The sequence below is a fragment of the Urtica dioica genome, chromosome 3 (assembly GCF_054948205.1).
Source record: "Urtica dioica subsp. dioica isolate 48M chromosome 3, U.dioica_male_clone48M_v1_H2, whole genome shotgun sequence".
In the NCBI taxonomy this organism is placed as follows: Eukaryota; Viridiplantae; Streptophyta; class Magnoliopsida; order Rosales; family Urticaceae; genus Urtica; species Urtica dioica.
In genome coordinates, this window is record NC_142758.1 from 44,533,617 (window position 1) to 44,554,123 (window position 20,507).

Sequence of the window (20,507 nt, forward strand, 5' to 3'; positions counted from 1 at the left end):
TTGAAACATATTTGAAACGTTGACTAAATAACAATGTTAACATTGCATTTGATATACTTTTTCTAAATTATAATGATGCTGCAACTTTAGCTTTTATATTTATGTAAAAGTAGTATTGAAAATTGTTCCATTTGACACCTACTATTTTTTCTTCTAATATATATTAACAGGACTAATTTTTTTCAGCCAATAATTATGGCTTCCTCATGGGCCACTATTATATTAATAACTCGTAATAAGTTCCTTATAAAATCATTGCGCATCCAAGGAATGGTTTGTGCTCGGTTGTACTAGGCATGTCTCGTAAATTATGGCATTTACATTTTAGAAAGAAAATCATTATTGATAACAGTCGAATCAGTCTATTAATATTGATTGATCCAAATTCCTATATCTATTTCTAACATATCTGTGTTTTTTTAGTATATAATTCACAAAATTCAAATGTTTGAGTGAATGAGTTTCTCATTAACGTAATCGTCAATGTACATCGTATTTATATCAAGCTGATAAGAGGTTTGAATTAGTACTTCAACTAACACAAAATTACATTATAACATGTTGTCGAGGAAAAATTTTGGACTCTAGGAGAGGGTAAATCTAATAATAATCTAAAATTTGTAGGGATGATGTGAGAAAAAAAAATAATTAGGCCACATATCCAAATATCATATAATTTAGGTTAAAATATAAAAAAAAAAATTGTTGAAAAATAGAGGTAAAAAATAGTTTTGGAATAATTAGGCTATAATTATAATAGTGAGTAGTCATTAAACTATTTCAAATGAGCTCTTAGCTTTTTTTTTTTTAAATTAAAATTCGGGCCGGCTAAAGAACTAGCCAAAATGACACCCCTACTTTAAAATTATAGCCAAACTATTAACATATTTAGGAAAATAGCCAATTTATCATGACAACATTCCAATATTCCAATTATATCCTTAGATTAATATTATTAACTATCATAGTAAATAATATCATCTATAACAAAAAAAATTAGTAAATCTAATTAACAATAACAAAAACTACATTAAATCTTATTTGTCGTAACAAGAATAATAGTAAATCTTATTTACCGTAACAAGAACAATAGTAAATCTTATTTACCGTAACAAGAAAACAATAAATTTTATTTACCGTAATAAGAATAGTAAATCTTATTTACCATAACAAGAACAAAAGTAAATTTTATTTACCGTAACATTTTGTAGTTAATCTAACAGGAAAAGTATCAGAGATGATGACTAGTTAATCTAACGGTAAATACGATTTACTAATTATTTCCGTGAACAATCGAGGACTAACAATCCGACAGTAAATCATATTAACCATTGAGTAAATCATTCGTTTCTATGGTAAATATGACTATTTAATCTAACAGTAAATACGATTTACTAATTATTTACGTGAACAATCGTGGACTAAAAATTCAACAGTAAATCATATTACCCATTGAGTAAATCATTCATTTCTATGGTAAATATGACTAGTTAATCTAACAGTAAATACGTTTTACTAATTATTTCCGTGAACAATCGAGGACTAAAAATCCGACAGTAAATCATATTAACCATTGAGTAAATCATTCGTTTCTATGGTAAATATAACAGTAAATCGGATTTACTGTTATATCGCTCTTCTCTTTCATTCCCAGCCAAAACCACATGGCCAACTATTTTACACGGCCAACAAAAAAAAAATCTCGAGACCAAAACACCACCAGTCCAAAAATCATGAAATCCTCCACATAATTGAGCATAAAAACCACTCTAATACACCTCTAGATCTTCAAACAATACTTGGAATCACAAAGCCCCAATTCCGAAATCAACCTCTCGTTCTCCGGCGTCTCTTCTCGGTCCAGACGACAGATGCGGCGGCTCCGTCTGAGGCTTTCAGGTCTCAGCGAAGGTGAAATCGAGGCCTACGAAGAAGCGATCGATCACCGAGATCTTCACGGTCGCTCCTCAGATCGATCCCGTTGATCACGAAATCTACATCGACAAGGTCGATTTCGGCGCGGATCGAGCTCCGATCTTCGATTCCGGAGATTACTTGAGTGAGCTCATAAATGAAATCAAGAAGAAAAAGAAGGTTAGCAACAACTGCGCTGTGGTTTCGATAGAGAACATGAACGAAAATAAGAAGAGGTTCATCAACAAGAAGAAGAAGAAGAAGAAGAAGAAGAAGAAGAAGAAGAAGAAGAAGAAGAAGAAGAAGAAGAAGAAGAAGAAGAGGAGGAGGAGTTTGGATCATCACCGCATTCGTCAACGCAGAGGTGGTTGTCGTGCGAGAGGTAGTTTCGGCGGCGTCGGAGGCTCGGACGGTCGGAGCAGAGAATCAAAGAGAAGATCGGAGAGAGGTTTTTGGCGAGAGAGCGACATATTAAGCGTGGGAGATAAGTGAAATTGGGAAAAATGGCATTTTGGAGAACTCTATTAATAGTTTGGCTACTAATTTAATCTCACCTTATTAGATGGGCTACTTGTTTACAAATCTCTTAAAATTCTCATAAAAACAAAACCATATTTAAAAATTACACATTTCTTTAAAAATCTCATGGAATATGTCACTTAAAACGTTGGATTTACAATCTAGCCAACGTTTTACGCATGTTTAAAATATGATTACATTTGAAGACTTGACCTCAATAATAAGATAGGATTTTACAATAATTGTCCTTAGTATTTATATACGTCAATTTTGATTAATGATCGATTTACCAAAATAAACGAAACGTTGATTAGTTCTTTAAAATCACGTTTGAAATTATCTACATTATAACAAAGCCCTTTTATTTAAGTGTCCTTACCCTAAAATTCGTAATATAGTGGTCCTTCAACTTACTTCAGCCATCAAACTATAGTGTATTTTTATTTCTTTACATGTTATATTTGACCGTTTATGTTCCTATTAAGTTTTCAATTTTGGCATAGAGATACTTTGACAAGAGAGTTTGAGGTAATTTTTTTATCCTTAGAGTATCTTATTCTTTAGTTCATATAATCTCAATATTGGATTCTTAGAGATGAAGAAATTTCTCAATAACTTGTGCTTCAGACAATTATAGAGTTATAATACATCGATTATTTAGCTAACAAACTCCTAACAACCTTTACCATGTGAAAATCTATCATCAATATGTTTAATAAAAGATAACAACTCAGCTTATCTCTAGAGTTTATATACCATTCAACACTTAGACTTGCATAGTTTGCTTTTATAGCCCAAGGGTACTACGGTACTCTATCATTCCATTGATTTGAGCGCGATGGCTCTAGTACAAAAAAGACCATTGGGTGCGACTTTTTTTGCACCCAAAAGTCAATTTTCGCACCCAAAGATATCTTTAGGTGCGATTTTTCCGCACCCGAAAGTCCGCACCTAAAAGTCTTGGGTGCGACATTTAGGTGCGACTTTCCGCACCTAAAGTCGCACCTAAAAAGTCACCAAAAAAAATGGCGACCAAATCCCTCGGCCAAATAACCAAATCCCTCGGCCGAAACACAACCCAATCCAAATATCCAGAATTCACAAAAAAATCAAACTCAACACACGACCAGCGTCAAAAACACACGGCCAACACCAACACACGGCCAACGTCAACTGATTTCCACAAAAAGCCCCAAATTCAAGTTCCAAACCCTAGAAAATTTGGGGTTGAGGTCGAGGGTTCTCGAGAGACCGCTCGTCGCGGGAGCAGAGGCCGGGAGGGAGGTTGCCGGTGAAGGCGTTGGAGCTGAGGTCGAGGTTGCGAAGGGCGGTACCTGCAAAGAGGAAGAAAAAAAAGAGGAGTCGGAGTTTGCGCCTGGCCGGAAATTAAAGAGGAAGAAAAAAAAGAGAAGGAGAGGAAACTCACCTTAGGACGCTCGATGGTGGTGGTACCCGTCGGTGGAGAGAGAGGCTCGGTGGACTGGTGGTGGTGGTAGGAGAGAACTCGGAGAGAGAGAGAGAGAGTACCTTTGAGTGCGACAAAGTCACACCTGAAAGACTCATTTGGTGCGAATTTTGGGTGCGAAAAGTCGCACCCGAATGTCTTCCGCACCGAAAAATAGTATTTGTAGTAGTGTGAGATCTTTCTGAGTAGAGAGTTTGGTCATGATGAGACAAGATCACCAAGTCTTCATTTGTTGTTCCACTATCTCAGGAGACATGTCATGACGAGAAGAGATCATAAATGAACTAATCAACAGGTGTCCATGAAGAAAGCACACGTCGGCAGCTTATAAATTCATTTTTTCTCATAAGAAGTGTACGTACTTTTTCATATATTTTATGATTATAATCTTGAGTTCAACCATTGTAATCGGGATCACCCAATGAATAATATTATCGTTATTATTTCAAATTTGTTTCTCATTTCTATTTCATTTTGATATATTATTAATTGATCCAGAGATTACTTTTATTGTTACGTGAATTCTTGAGATCCACATAATAGTTTTAAAACGATATCAAACTCATCATTTACTCATGATTATTAAGGCTTGATTTTGGCATCAACAATTTTCAACTCAAAGCTTTGACTGTCATGAGAAAAATTGGCTCCTGAGAACAAACCCTGATAAGTACATCTCTGAAGAGGTATGAGTATATCAAACTACAATCCCCTTGACCACTTTATCATGCACAAAGAAGAGATCACATCTTTATGTTTGCTTTCCCAGATTGGATTGGCTGACTTCTCAATCAATAACAAAGATAAAACTTTCTCAAATTAATCCAAACAAGAATTAAAGATAAATTGAAACTAGCAATAGATTGAATTTTCAAACCAAGTAAATAAAGAAAAGAGAAAGAATGAAGAGTGAACAAATGGAGTAGATGTGATGAATATGCAATAGATGTCACAAGCTCCTACGTTTCTTCTTCTTTTAATCTCAAAAAATTTTAACGACCTCTAATAGCTTTTCTTCTCCCAAACCCAAAACTTAACTCTCAAATATAATATTTAATGATACAATGTGTGCTTTTTTAATCTAAACAAAATATAAATGTGGTCTTAATGTGTATTTTTGTATTGCTCTAAGTGTCAAGATCAGCTAAAAACGAGCAAAAATCTGAATCAATGATATTAACATGACACATCGGTTGGTGGATGCATTGTGTCCCTTTCCACGCGATCGTCGCCTAACTTTTTGAGTAAATCAATTTTTTAGGTCGACGTGTCACGTGGTGTCTAATATTCTGACCATCTTTATCTTTATCTGCTAATTATTTTATGCAATTTAAAAACTGTTTGTATACTACAATATTCAATTTCGAGCGTTTATATTTTTTTTAGCTTTACGCTTTCTTTGTGAATTTTTTTTTTACAGGATACTTTTTTATTACGTTATCTTAGAGAATATAATAGTGTAAATATATATCTCGCCCAATTTCAGACAGAGTCAATAAACATTTTTTTATATAGAACAACCTCGTACGTTACTCAATATTTCGGTGAACCGAAACAAGCTTATGCGACAACAATAAAACATTTTTATTGAATATTTTTTTCCAGTTTTTATTAATTTATTTTAGCCGTTATTAGTAAGTATTATTAACTCGTTAATTTCACATATTTCCTTCCATTTTCCATGAAACCAGTTATATAAACAGGGTAACTAGTTCAATTCTCAATTCTAATTTTAAAAAGTAGCTCATTTAATTTTATTAAAAAAAATAAGTTATCAGGTATGTAGTATATTAAATTAACTAAGAGCTAATTTCACTCTTAATTAATTTAATTTATCTGGTGGTCTATTTTTTAAATAAAATAAAATTTGAGCTAGAATTTTAAAGGAGCGAGTGGAGTAACTAGTTGAAAGTTGAAACACATTATATATATATAAATTGTTAAAATTAATATTTTTATTAAATAGAAAATTAGGAAAACAGTTAACTTAAACGTTTGATATTGCTAAATAACCAACGTTTGGTAAATCTTATGTAAATAGTCAATGCTTGTTAAATGAAAGTGGCTATTTACCTAAAATTTAGGTTTAAAAGTGACTATTGACCTAAGATTTACAAAATGTTGGTTATTTAACAATGACAAACGTTGAAGTTGGTTATTTTTCTAATAGACCCTTTATTAAATAAAAAAAATTGGCTACTTAAGCCACCTAAACTATAGAAATTGTAAATTAGCCAACCTTTAGTAAATTACAAATAGCCAACTTGCATACGTGACAGCCTATTAACTACATTTTTTATATGTTTGACTGGATTAAATAAATATTTTATTAATCTGTTAATAAGTTAACTTGGCTATTTACAAGAAATTAACGAAAGGTGGGCTATATCTCAATTCACTATAACCGTGTGCCTATATAACTTAATAATCCTTACTAAATTAATAAACACGACGTCGTTTCCAAGAGGTGCCTTAAATCAATGAGAGAGAGAGAGGGAGAGGGAGAGACTCGCTGTTTAGTGCTTAGAAAGTTAGAAACAATGGCGACTGAACTGGAAGAGCTCGTCGAGTTTCTATCTTCACCATCTCCACAGGTATTGCCTTCCGTTTCTTTCCCGGCCAAAGAAGTAATTGTTCGTCAAACAAAGTTTTATTCCCATCTCTCTCTGTGTGGATGATTTTGACGGAAATACGTGTTCGAGTATAGCTGTAAACTGATTCCACTCTTATAATCATACACTCGATTCTGTAACAGATCAAAAAAGCGGCTGTGGATATTGTTTGTGGATTAACCGGGTCTGAGGATGGCTTGACCTCGCTCTCCGGCCATGCCAAGACTCTCTTGCCATCGCTGTCTCGGCTTTTGGCTGCGAATAAGGTTGTTCTCTCTTAACCCTAAATTGATTATTTGTTTCGTGTCTTCAACTTCCAAATGTTGAAGTTTGATTGGAATTATGTTATGTATGAATTTTTTTTCAGGAGATTTCAGAACCTTCAGTTCAAGCACTTGTGAATCTTTCACAAAATTCAGATTTGGTAGAAAAGATGATAGAGATTGAAATGATTAAAGTATCCATGGAAATGCTGTACAAGCCTGAATCGAGCATCAGGCAATTGTTGGTTATGCTTCTTGTGAATCTCACCCAATTGGACTCTGGAATTGCTTCCTTGCTTCAGGTCTGTTGTTATTTTACTGATTTATTCTTCTCTATGTATATATATATTTGTAATCGCAATTTATGATCTTTTAAACCTCGTAGATTGGAGACGAGAAGATGCAAGGACTGAACGTGATGAAGCTCGTCCGATCGTTTTGCAGATCCTCCACAGAAACTAGCGGTAATTAAACTTTTGTTCTACCTCGATCATATCGATAGTGGGTTTGACTTTGGTGAACGCTTGGCAGAGGATGTTTTCGAACACGTTGGTTCGATTCTCGTGAATATCTCGAAGAATGTCGCGGGGAGGAAGATTTTGATTGACCCTAAGCGCGGGCTTTTGAAGCAGATTATGAGGCAATATGACTCGGCTAGTTTGATAAGAAGAAAAGGAGTACGTTTTCAACTAATTACCTGTTAATTTGAAATTTTTTCCATTTTATTTTCTTTGTAATTTTGTTAAAAAAAAATACAGGTGTTTGGAACTATTCGCAATTGTTGTTTCGAAGCTGAGAGTCAAGTCCATAACTTGCTTATAATGTCGGAGTTTCTTTGGCCAGCTCTACTTTTGCCAGTTTCTGGAAACAAGGTGAGTTATCTTACTGCTTCATTGTGTGTGTGTGTGTTATATATATATATATATATATATATATATATATATATATATCATTACTTACATTTCGAAAAAAGAATTTACAGTTCGCTAAATTTGTCTCCTAGGTTTATAGTGAACAAGACACATCAAAGATGCCCCTGGAACTCGGGACTGTTCTCTCAATTGAGCGTGAATCGGTTGCCGATCCCGAGATTCGCGTCCAAGCTCTGGAATCGATATACTTGATTGTGTTACAGGTTAAGTCATATAAGAATAATCTGTGTTATCTATTTGTTTCCCACAATTTTATCTGGCCTCGTCTATGGAGAATTCGCTGACCAGTCACCAAACATGACTAATTATTTATTTTTACATCAAGATTTTCCCTGTTTGGAACTTGGACATGGTTCAAGAGAAAAGAAAACGAAAAATCCACACCATTTTCTGTGGCTTGTATGGGTTGCAGAAAATTCAAGGGAGAAAATTTAGAGGAAAAGAACTATGTTGGCAAATGTGTAGCTTAATTTTTTCTAACAAAAAAAAAATTAAAAAAAAAAGAAGAAAAGAAAATAGCAAGGAATTTAATTCACCCTTCTTAAAACTTCCATGACTTCGAAACACAATAAAAAAGTCCTTCAGTTTTTTTTCGTCAAATTTCTATTTTTCCTTGGTAAAACCAGGATTCCATACGAAGACGAAGTGCGAGTCTTTGTCATCCCGTAAACGAGCATTTCGTAGACTGTAAAAATTTAGTGATCCAAATTTCTTTGCATTAACTGATTCTGACTGGCCTGTGATTCTCAGGAGGCTGGCCGGAGAGCCTTTTGGTCAGTAAATGGACCGAGGATAGTACAAGTTGGGTACGAAGATGAACAAGATCCCAAAGCAATGGGAGCTTTTGAACAACTAGGCTCATTGGTAAAAAACATTCAATCTCTTGTTTTTTTACTCGTTTGTTTCCGGTTTGTTACTGACTAGTATTGACGTAAATATCATCCTTATTTTTTTACCATCTTATCAGTTGGTCAACAGCAGCGGGACGGAGGAGCCTTCCACCGAGATATCATCGAGCTAGCAAACTGTTGATTCATATTTATTACCCATTTTTGTCACCTATGATTCATTTTTAATGCTTCTCTTTTATTTTTTTTGGGCCCTAGCCCTGCTTGGTTATCTGTTTTTTAGCAGCAGCTTAATTTAAAGCAGATCTAAGTTGAGAGTTTTGGAAATTTGGGATATGCAAATGTGTGCCATATGTATTCACTTTGTACGTTTTCTATTTATAGTCGGGTCTTTGATCATAATATTCAATTTTGCATAATTTGATTCTTCCCATATGGGAGAACCTTGTTGGAGATTACTTTGAGCCAATGATTCGAATACCTTTGATGTCGTACCGAGATTCGGATTTTGCTGAATTCCCAAGAGATATTTTTGGTTTACCGGGGTATCCAATGAAAAAGAGGGTAAACCGTGTCGGTATATTTATCGTTACCGACAAATATCTGACTTATCGAAGGGGTATCCAGTGAACAAATATTATAAATTAATAATAGTACGATAATTCAAAAAATATTAACACTTGATAAAATTTGTTATTTATTAATTGAATTAATTTCCTTTTTAGCCTCTGGACTCGTACTTCGATTTCATTTCACTCCCTGGACTCGGGATTGTTGCAGAACTAATCTCAAAACTTAGACACGTGTTACAACTTGCCACTTCTGTCAGTATTCGGACGTTAAGTTTAAATTTTTGATGACGTGGCAATATTTTAAAGGGTATAAGAGTATTTTCTATTATTCTAAATACTTTTAATATTTAAATATTATTATCATATATATTAATTGTTATTAAATAATTTAATATTTTTATTATTCTCTCTCTCCCTCCTTTCTTCTCTGCATTTTTCTTCTCTTAATAAAATGAAAAAGCAAATCATGAAGATAAAAATGTACAAGTAGCTTATGTGAACTTCAAACTCGCACCACTAGATAAACATTCAATAAAAATAATTAACACAAAAAAAAATTATGAAATTTCCAAGCTCAAGAAACAAGAAAAAAAAAAACCTGCGAAATTAAAAAAAAAAATCTTCAACTCTATACAAGATCTAAATTACAGAATGTGCACAAGTAAGAAAATCAGCTTGTGGATGAAGAAACCCAAACCCGGCCACATCTTTGTCGACTCTTTCTTCGTCTTCTTCGAGCTCGGATCGATGAGGTTTTCGAGGGACTTTGCCTTTCTGTCTCGAGACTTACCCGCCTCTTTCAGAAGTTCTCCGAGCCTTCTCTTCTCGTCTTCGAAATCCAGGTTTGCCGTCCCGCCTTTTTCATTTTTCTTTGCAGTTTCTTACCATTTTTTTTTTTGTTTCTTACCATTTTTTTTTGTTTCTTTTTTCTTCCTTTAGTTGGATTGATGATACAGCCGAGGTCTATGACTCCTTCGAAAAATGGAGGCGATATCACTGCTTCGTCGTCGAGATTGGAGATTTCTTCGTCTAATGGCAGAGAGAGAGTCAGTGTGGTTTCTAAGAACACTTCTCTGGTGAATTTCTTTCAGTATGTTTGCTGATCTTAGCTCCTCTGCCTCGCTGGAGAATCCACACGTCTCATTCACCGCCTTCTTCGCGCTCAACGAGATCCTCGAACACTGGGACGAGACCGTCCCGTCCTCGAAGAACAAACCGCTTCCTTTAACCACAATCTCATAGCCTCTCACCATCAAGAAATCCGTCAAGGCCAAATCCAATTAAGTTCCCAGAGTAACCGCGACAAAACCGTCGCCGCCGGCGAAAACGTCACTCGTCGGAGCCGAGAAACTAGAATGGGCCAAAGGAGACGGAGCGAGAGAGATCGACGTGTTGAGAAAGACTCTGTTGAGCGAAACTAGGTCTTGGATTCTCAGATTCTTGGGATCGGCTTTGGACGTAGGGTTTCGTTTGGAGAAGAAAGGGAAAAGCGGGACGGGATTCCCATCACCCCCGTCGCACAAAATCTCCCACCGATCTCAACTCCGGTGGTTTTTCTCGGCTTTATGCGACCATGTTCCATAGCTAGCACAAGGGCAAAGATTTTCTGCACATTACTAATCATCGGTGGACGGTACCAGCAGAGATCAAACCAAATTGGTAATAATCCCAATATACAAAAGTTTTCACAAGTTCAAAATTCAATTTTTTTAATCAAAAGAGACCCATAAATTTTTACCAGGAAACACAACCCTGGCGAACCAGGAAAGAAAAAAATGCAGAGAAGAAAATAAGAAGAAAGGAAAGAGAGAGAGAGAGAGAAAGAGGAGAGACAATAATATAAATATTTATTTATTTAATAATTAATATATCTAATAACAATATTTAAATCTTAGAATAATAGAAAATACTCTTATACCCTTTAAAATATTGTCACGTCATCAAAAAGTTAAACTTAACGTCCAAATACTGACGGAAGTGGCAAGTTGTAACACGTGTTTAAGTTCTGAGATTAGTTCTGCAACATTTCCGAGTGCAGGGGGTGAAATGTAACCGATGTACGAGTGCAGGGGGTAAAAAAGGAATTAATTCTTATTAATATTTGTTTATGTTAATGTTCAATGTCGATAATACTAAAAAAAAACAAGAACTAAGAAGTTAGTATAGTTTGTGACATAAATACAAAGCGACTGCTATGGTGTTTTTGTTTCTCAAATATTAGTACTCTTTTCCTATTAGGAAAAGATTTTTATGTTCTTTTCTTTCTTATTACTTTTTTATTTTATTTTTCGATTTCTCGTTCCAAACCATGTATTATTCTTTTTAATGTTTTGCATGTACGCCCTGGACCATGGTCTCTCAAAATGGGCGGTTAGTCTCAGCTGGATTAGACCCAGTAACTGGTGGTCTATGGCTGACCGATATCGCACATCATCATTTAGCTATTGCAATCATTTTCCTGGTAGCGGGTCACATGTATAGGACCAACTGGGGCATTGGTCATAGCATAACAGATATTTTAGAGGCTCACAAAGGCCCATTTACAGGCCAAGGCCATAAAGGCCTATATGAGATCCTAACAACGTCCTGGCATGCTCAATTATCTCTTAACCTAGCTATGTTGGGCACGTTAACCATTATTGTAGCTCATCATATGTATTCGATGCCCCCTTATCCATATCTAGCCACTGACTATGGTACACAACTTTCATTGTTCACGCATCATATGTGGATTGGTGGATTTCTCATAGTTGGTGCTGCTGCGCATGCAACCATTTTTATGGTAAGAGACTATGATCGTATTAACTCAATCAACTGGTATTTATTCTCTCATTAACATTTTATGAGACTCCCCTACGGCTTATTTTTATTCAAGTATTTAATGTTGGTTCATTCGAACCAGCTAAACAAATACCTAGAATTGCCATTAATAAAAAGGCGGAACTTGCCGCAGGTTTACTATGGTCAGTGTAGTGAGATTTGTGGAACTAATCATGCCTTTATGCGTGCGCCCGGAAAGTAAACATAGGCCGAGTGCCCATGATTTTACTATTGGGTCCCGTATGAAAAAAAAAGAAAGAAGCGTGACATAAAAAAACTTCCCTACAATTTACTTTGTTAATTGACGGCTAATTCCGTGGTAGTATGTATGATTTACTATGTTAAATAAAAATTGTGACATAAAAAAACTTCCCTACAATTTACTTAGCCTCGATATAATAGGAAAGCAAATAGATTACCAAAAAAAAAAAAAAAAGAATTGTGTTGGCAGCAAAAGTTCAATCATAGTCTTTATTTTATTTGGCTCTTGCTTTTCCCAAAAGTCTCTCTCTCTCTCTCTCTCTCTCTCTCTCTCTCTCTCTCTCTCTCTCTCCTTTCATTGTCTTCTTCCCAAACAAACTAGACAACAAAACCAGGTGACTTCAACGTCGGGAATCGTCGAGACGGAAGAAGACTTCAACGTCGGCCTGTCGGAAAGCTTCGAACCGGGAACCAGACCGCTTCCCGTCTAATTCTCGACAATTTACACGAAAATGGGTTTTAAACGTCCCGGTGCTAGTCTGCTCCATTTTTACGGTTTCTGAGGGGTTCCCACGGAATTTGAAACCTTGCTTTGAGCCGTGCAAAACAGACGGATTAATGGTCACTTAGTGGTGTAATATATATATATATATATATATATATATATATATATATATATATATATATATATACACACACACATACGTATCCACAGGAATTGAGATCTGTCAACCACTTTTGATAGAATTATAGAAACATAATCATCAAGAAATTTTCCCCATAAAAAAATAGAGAAGAAGAAAGTTTTGAAGATATTGAGGAGAAATGTTTATGACATAAAAGAGAAAAGACATGATTTATTTTGATTGGAGTGACACGAAAAAAAACACTAAAAATGGATAGAAGATCTGGATTCCATAAAAGAGAGCGTGAAAAGTTATAAATTTACATGTGATTCTTACCTTATTGTTAATTCATTACTTGTAGAAGTAAGTAAATAATTTTTGTTCATTTTCACCTTGTACCTAGTTGCAGTGGCGAAGCCAGGAATTGAATTCAGGGGGGACAAAAAAAAATTAAACAAAATGAAAGATACATAATATATAATAAAAATATCAAATTCGATAAAAATATTACATATTTCCACGAAAGGTTTTAAATTGATCAAAATGATCTATAATGACTTCATTATCAATACAATAAAAAATTTCTTTCTCAACATAAATAATTAAACTGTCGTTCAACCGCTGATCTCCAATACGATTGCGTAACTTGGTCTTCATGAGATGCATTCCAGAAAACACTCTTTCAACGCTAGCAGTCGCAACTGGCAAAATCAATGCCAATGTCAATAGTCGGTAGACTAAATGATACACCTTATCTCTTCCCATTTCAACCATTTTTTTTGCAAGATGACTAATCCCGTTTAAATATGAAAACTCTACACTTGAGCGCATATCAACAATATAGTTTTCAAGTTGATCATCAAGTTCCATGAGCTCAATTTCAGAAAAATCTTTTGGATAATAACCGGCAAGTTGAATAAGCTTTTGCTTCTCGAAAGCAACAAACAAATTATCGGGACACAAACTCGCTATACAAATAAGCACTGTAGTATTTACCTCGTTGAAACGACTGTTCAATTCTTGAAGTTGCATATCAATGATGGAGTAATACAACCCCGCACGGTAGTGAAGTAAATTTGTAGTCACATAAGTCTTGCGCCGCGATCTTCCTCGAGGTACGTAGATATCACTCATGTCGGGTGCTTGTATATTGTGGCTTTCACAAAAAGATGACACTTGGATAATAAAAGAATCCCAACCACTTTCCCTCATTTCTTATAGTCTTTTTTTACAAACGTTGACCAAGGCAATGACATTTACAATTTCTTGGTCTCTTCGTTGTAGTGCTTTTGACAATTCATTTGAAACTCCCAATATCATCCTCATCAAATGTAGAGAAAAAACAAAGCCATACGATTGCATATTTTCCAACAAGTTAGTTGTTTCGCATCTTTGCTCACAACTAGATGCATCATCAACGATAACTTCTAGGACTTCAATAGTAGATGAAAATAAAGTGAGCAAGCTAAGTAATGTACCATAGTGTGAGCCCCAACGCGCGTCTCTATGTCGTTTGAGAGTTGTACTTTGATTTTGGCCTCGACCACTTTCAATCTCTCCATTTTTTAATGCTTGAGAAATGTGAGCAATTTGCTTCTCTTGGAGGATGTCGGAGCGTTTGGAGGATGCTCCAACAACGTTCACCACACTAGCAACCACACAAAAAAACTCTAGAACTTGAACATGTTTTTTTGCCACGCCAACAAGTGTCAATTGAAGTTGATGAGCAAAACAATGGATGTAATATGCGCTTGGATTCTCCTTCAAAATAAGTGCTTTTAAACCGTTGAACTCTCCTTGCATGTTACTAGCTCCAACATAACCTTGTCCCCGTAGACTAATTATGCTCAAACCATATCTAGAGAACAATCTATCAATTGCCGCCTTAAGTGATGTAGCCGCGGTGCTTGAGACGTGTTCAAGACCCACAAATCTTTCAATTACACACCATTTTTTATCCACATAACGCAACACAATAGCCATTTGTTCTTTCATTGAGATGTCAGAGACTCGTCAACTAGAATAGAAAACAAAGCATCTCCAATATCCTTAATAATCACATTGACAACTTCATTTGCGGCAAGATAAATAATATCTTTTTGAGTGTCAGGTGATGTGTATTTAGCGTTCTTCGGAGAATTTTCTAGTGTCACATCTTTGACTTCTTTCTTCAAGTTACCCATAAATTTCAAGAGTTCTAAAAAATTACCTTGGTTACTTGAACTAGAAGATTCATCATGACCACGAAAAGGAAGTCCTTGTCGCAAAAGAAATCGAGCGGAATCGATAGACGCCCCTAAGCGAGCATGATAGTCGGCTTTGTCTTTATTGGATTGTTTGTTGAAAAGTGTCTCAATATGTTGCTTCGTGTTCATCAAAGCCATACACTTATTCCAAGCATAGTTGTGAGCACTATCCGGACCTCCGACATGAACTTTCAACCTCTCTTTATGCTTTTGCCAATTTGAATATCATTTTCCAACAAAAGAATCACCACCTACTTGATCTCCATTATTTTCTTTGTAAAGATAACAACATAAACAAAAGAGTGCATCTTTTGCTATGCTATACTCCAACCAAGTATAGGATAGTCTTGAAATCTTGATGGGTTGAATTTTCTAGGTTTCGTTCCAAAAAGAGTTTTTGGAAAATCATGATTGTGTGGTTGGCAAGGACCTTTTAACATGTACCTTCTACACACGTCATCTTGGACATTTGGATGATAATTCAAAATCGGAATCCTTAACCCCAGATCGGTAGCGAGCTCTTCTATGTTGATCTCCAAATCTCCACTTCTCTTCTTTGCACTTTTAGCGTGTTCTTCTATTAATGTCGTTGTTGAGTCTATTTTTCTTTTGAAATATCTCTCCATATCTATACTCATCAAAAAAATCAACACCAAATGATTAGAGAAAAAAAAATTCATTTGAGACTTTCATCAAACACATAGTATGCATTAAAATATTATAGAACTCTTATAATAAAAATACAAAATGAGCAATGCACATATGAATTATATATTAAACATTTACCTTGTTAATGATAAACAAGAAATTGGAAGAGTTGACATGAAAGAGGTGTATGGTTGCTATTTGGAGTTTTTTTTTTAACATTGAAGATGAAAGAAGACTTGTTAATGCATATTTTTTTTTGTAGTTTTCTCTTAAAAACGCTGCTGTTTGTATTAAAAAAAATAAAATGTAAATTTTCGTCCAACCTGGGATTCAAACTTAAGACTCTGCCTACATTTCTTTTAAGCCTTGATCATTTGAGCTGCAACAGCTTTGTGGGGACCCGTGCACCCGTTGGTCCCCACGTAGCTTCGCCTTTGCCTAGTTGTCGTTTTTTTTTTTGAATAATTTACCTAGTTGTCTTTCTAACCTTTATTATTCCCGAAACTGTAAATAAGACAGCCATATTAATTTTCAATTGCGTTTATATTGGAAGAAAATGAAAAGAAATCAAGATTAGCTATAACAATTTTTAAAAAACCGCCAAAGTAAAATAAAAAAGGCCCGGGAATCGTTTAAACTTTAAATCACTGTTTCCCGCCAAAACCTTAACAAATCGATCTTCTTTCTTAAGTTGGTTCATTTCAGTTTTTTTTGTCCTGACAAAAAAAGCCTGTTTCCGAAACCCTAATTAACAACACAGAGAAGCGATAATCCAATGGATCTTTCAGAGATAGCGAAGAAGCTCGATCTTTCCGAGTCCAAACACCTCACCCGTAAAGCCGCCGAGCTTCGTCGCCTCTGCGATCTTCAGTTCGATTCCTCCGTTATCGGCGTCGTAAGTTTTTTTATTTCTCTCTCAGCAATGTAAGCCCAGATTATGGTTTCTAAAGCTATATTCGCGATTTTTGTTTTTCAGGGAGAGGCCTGTAAAGCTGTGATATGTTTAGAGATTTCCGCCACAAGGTAATGACTAGATTTGATGAAAATATTGTTCTTAATTTGAGGAAAATTGATTTTTGATTCCAATTCTGTGTTATCGTATGAATATATATATATATATATATATATATATATATATATATATTTTTTTTTTTGTAGATTGGGGGTTTTGTTTGATCGATCAAAGGCAATCAAGCTTAGTGGAATGTCTGAAAAGGCTTATACTAGATCGTACAATTTGCTTCAGAATGGTCTCGGAGTCAAGTAAGTTAGTTTGCATTTCTGTAATTATCAATCATTTTCAACTCCGTATTGATTCTGAAATATGCGTTTTTTTGTGGTTTAGGAACAAGCTTGACGTTAGAGAATTGGCCATTCAATTTGGGTGTGTGCGAATTATTCCGTCTGTTAAGAAAGGATTGTCTCTGTAAGATCATTTTCTCTCTTATTTTTATTGAATTCCCTGAATGTTTGATTATACCTTTGAGGATTAAGGTTGTTGTTCTTATTACTTGATTTGTGAGATGTGCAAGAGCAAGAGCAAATTATTTAGTCGCCATTAGTCTGGATTTGAATGTTGATGCTTAGAAGTGTAAAGATTAATTTGTGGGCTAATTCTGCCTACTTTTTTTTTTCCCAATTGTTCAGCTATAAAGAACGGTTTCTTGCATCGCTGCCAGCTTCTCGGCGTGCAAGTGCTGATTTTTCTCGGCCAATATTTACAGCTGTCGCGTTCTATTTGTGTGCAAAGAAGCAAAAGGTGCAAAATTACTGGTCTTTTATTTCAAAGTTCACACACTTTATGCCCTTTTATTTCCTAAGTTTAGTGTTCAAATAATGCTTCTTTATACAGCTAAAGGTAGACAAGCTTAAGTTGATCGAACTTTCTGGCTCCTCAGAATCCGAGTTCACATCGGTAAGAAATGCGTCGCACGTTGGGTTACCAGTTTCTTACAATAATCGATTAAGTTCTTCTACAAAACTTTCAGTGGCTAACGATTGGGCTCATGTTTTCCTTTGAAGGTTTCTGTTTCCATGAAGGACTTGTGTTTTGATGTATTCAGCGTCGAGAAGGAGAAAAAGGACGCCAGAGAGGTGAAAGGAAACCGAGGTAAAGCGTTGTTGGAACTTCAATTCCTCATGATGTACTGAACGCTGAAGATGCTTTTTGATATCATGTTCCATTAAAACATGGAACTTCATGAGTTTCAAAAATTGCAATGCAGAACTGTTAGACGCTTTGCCAGAGAAAAGGAAGCTCGAGGATGGTGGTTATGATTCTGATGAAGGAGAAGAGGTATAAAAAATTGGTCTTTTTAACGCCCAAAATTTTAGTTCCTCTGATTATCCAACCTATGAGTCGCCAATGATCTTATAAACCTTGTTAAGCCTCGAAATTTGTATAAAACACTGTATTTCATCGGAGAACTTTGCTTCCCTAGTGTTCTAGTTTTGCCTTTGTATCATCGGGTATTGCAGTGTCATCTGATTAAGTCTCTAGTACAACTCTTACTCATATATATTATAATTGTTGGACTTGTTGTCTGCTTTTGCTAAACAAAACCTCGATGCGTTTTGCAGGGTTCTTGTTACAAGCGACGTAAGAAAGTGGAAAAGCAGTCCTATAATGAGTGGAAATCTTCAGTTCTCGGTTCCAATAAACAAAATAGCGCTAAAGGTAGGGGTTTTTTTTTTTTTTTTTTTTTTTTTAAATTGTGGCATTTTGCTTTCTGTTTTTCCTCTCTGTTGTATGCGATGTTTTCAAGAAAACAAATCTAACTGTATTTTGATCTGTCTTGTTATCAGTTGAGTGTAAGCGAACAACACAAACTAGTCTCAACTTCCTGAGGAAAGCGCCGGAAACTCACAAGCTCGAAGCTTCATAGCACAGACGTTTTATTCTAGATTTTAATCAACGCAAGTTCGATTTTTTTACTGGGAAGTACTGTAACTATCAGCAGTGTGTTGAACTGAACAGAAAGGAAAATATAAAAAAATAATTTATAATCACTGCTGTGTACATAATTTCAACTTTTTTGTCCTGCAAAATCAAATTTTCAATTCAAACTCAAGATGATGAAAGCATTGCAGAAATATATATGCTAAGGTGCAGACTAAGTTTGCAATTTAAGGAAAATAAATGCATTTAATGTATATGGAAATACATTATACACAAATAGACCAAAGTTAAATGTAATGGATAAAGTGTGTGAACTCAATTATACACGAATAAACTAAATGTGAAGTTGATAAAAAAGTTGAAAAATTTGAAAATCTTGCAAAAAAAAAAAATGGAAATTTGTTTAAGATTTATTGACATACGATTCTGAATTTTTTTTGTTTTGTTGAATTTATTGACATCGTGGTCAATAATTTTATTCATGTCAATAAATCTTCAACAAACCAAATTCTTTGGAGATTTATTGACATCGATGTCAATAAATCTTGAAAGAATTATCTAGAATCGTTTGAAAATTTATTGAAATAAATCTTGAAAGAATTATCTAGAATCGTTTGAAAATTTATTGAAATAAATCTTGAAAGAATTATCTAGAATCGTTTGAAAATTTATTGACATTGATGTCAATAAAAAGACAATATGTCGATAAATTTTCAAACGAATTTCCAGATTCTTAAAACCATTTTTTTTAACAAATTTTCTAAATTATAGGTATATATGAGGCTTTGGAGGGAGTGGAATCGTGAAACACGTTGATATGGACATAAATCGCTCTCTCTCTCTCTCTCTCTTCGCCTCCTCGTCAACTCCTCTTCTTCTCCGTCATGATTTCTTCTTCTTTTTCTTCTTCTCCGTCCAAAATGACAAAGAAACACCAAAATCCAAACCCAAACCCTAAAGCTAAAGCTATGACAAATAAATCTAAATAATCTCCGATAAAATGGAGAGAAGCTCAAAACGAAATTGATTTTGTATGTGTAGTTGTTGATTTTCGTTTAGTTCGCTTGAATAATATTTTTTTTTTCTAGATTTTTCAGGTTTCGAAAAAAACCATTATATCGACAATTTCAATAAATCATGTAGATTATTGACGATAATGTAAATAAACTACACAGACGACATAAAAAAGAAAAACATATTTCATTGATGGTAGTTTTGTACCAACAAATTTATGTAGTCTTACTTTTTGATTAATTTTGATATATTGGATTTTAGTCCAAAAGTATTGAGGATGTCATAGTTTAATAATAATCCCAAAGTTTTATGCAATACCATAAATATTGGTTTGTATTCTATGCGATTAAAGACCCTAGAGAATTTGACATCAATACCAATATTACTAGACTCGTGCCAATTATTCAAAATCAAACCAAAATTTTAAATTTGAAAGCTCGGTCACATAATTTTGATCGATCATGGAATTCTGTATTTCATGATTGATTTTAAAATTTCACAACATATATGTCACAAAATAAGAAAATGACTACAAAATATTATTATTTTTAATTGTTTAAGATAAGTCAAAATAGACCATAAAACCTATACAAACACCAAATATATTCAATCCTTTAACTACTAGTTAAAAACAAAGCTTAAAGGTGATTTTGTCGACACGTTTCGATCGCTCGTTTACACTGGCTGATCCGCCGCGTAGTAGGGTTGTGGAAGATCCTCTCGGTTTAGTATCGAAGGATAGAGAATCTTCCGCCGTTGTTGGTGTTTTCGAGATCAAGGTTGTCGGTTCTAAGCAGGATGAGCCTAATCTCGGAAAAGACCTTGTCGGAGAGAGAGAGAGAAGCAAATGAAAAAAAATATATTTTTTTTGTAAGAAAATAATTTTCTCTACTCTATTTAATAATTTAATAATAGAAGTGTCATGTTT

General features: G+C 34.7%; 2 protein-coding genes and 1 pseudogene across 2 annotated transcripts; 2 read left to right on the forward strand and 1 right to left on the reverse strand.

Annotated features, from left to right (window-relative positions):
* Positions 1-6,357: 6,357 nt before the first annotated feature.
* On the forward strand, positions 6,358-9,006 carry LOC149403048 (ARM repeat superfamily protein). Its single transcript, XM_089608118.1, has 9 exons — positions 6,358-6,492; positions 6,654-6,776; positions 6,878-7,075; positions 7,159-7,237; positions 7,305-7,450; positions 7,532-7,645; positions 7,777-7,908; positions 8,456-8,569; positions 8,673-9,006. The coding sequence occupies exons 1-9, from the start codon at positions 6,379-6,381 to the stop codon at positions 8,724-8,726; spliced, it is 1,074 nt and encodes a 357-aa protein (XP_089464244.1). The 5' UTR covers positions 6,358-6,378; the 3' UTR covers positions 8,727-9,006.
* A 4,273-nt stretch (positions 9,007-13,279) lies between these two features.
* Positions 13,280-14,765, reverse strand: LOC149403049 (uncharacterized; annotated as a pseudogene).
* A 1,605-nt stretch (positions 14,766-16,370) lies between these two features.
* Positions 16,371-18,768, forward strand: ORC6 (origin recognition complex protein 6). Its single transcript, XM_089609548.1, has 10 exons — positions 16,371-16,561; positions 16,643-16,689; positions 16,825-16,929; positions 17,012-17,092; positions 17,314-17,425; positions 17,519-17,581; positions 17,689-17,776; positions 17,892-17,962; positions 18,247-18,343; positions 18,472-18,768. The coding sequence occupies exons 1-10, from the start codon at positions 16,442-16,444 to the stop codon at positions 18,549-18,551; spliced, it is 864 nt and encodes a 287-aa protein (XP_089465674.1). The 5' UTR covers positions 16,371-16,441; the 3' UTR covers positions 18,552-18,768.
* Positions 18,769-20,507: the final 1,739 nt, after the last annotated feature.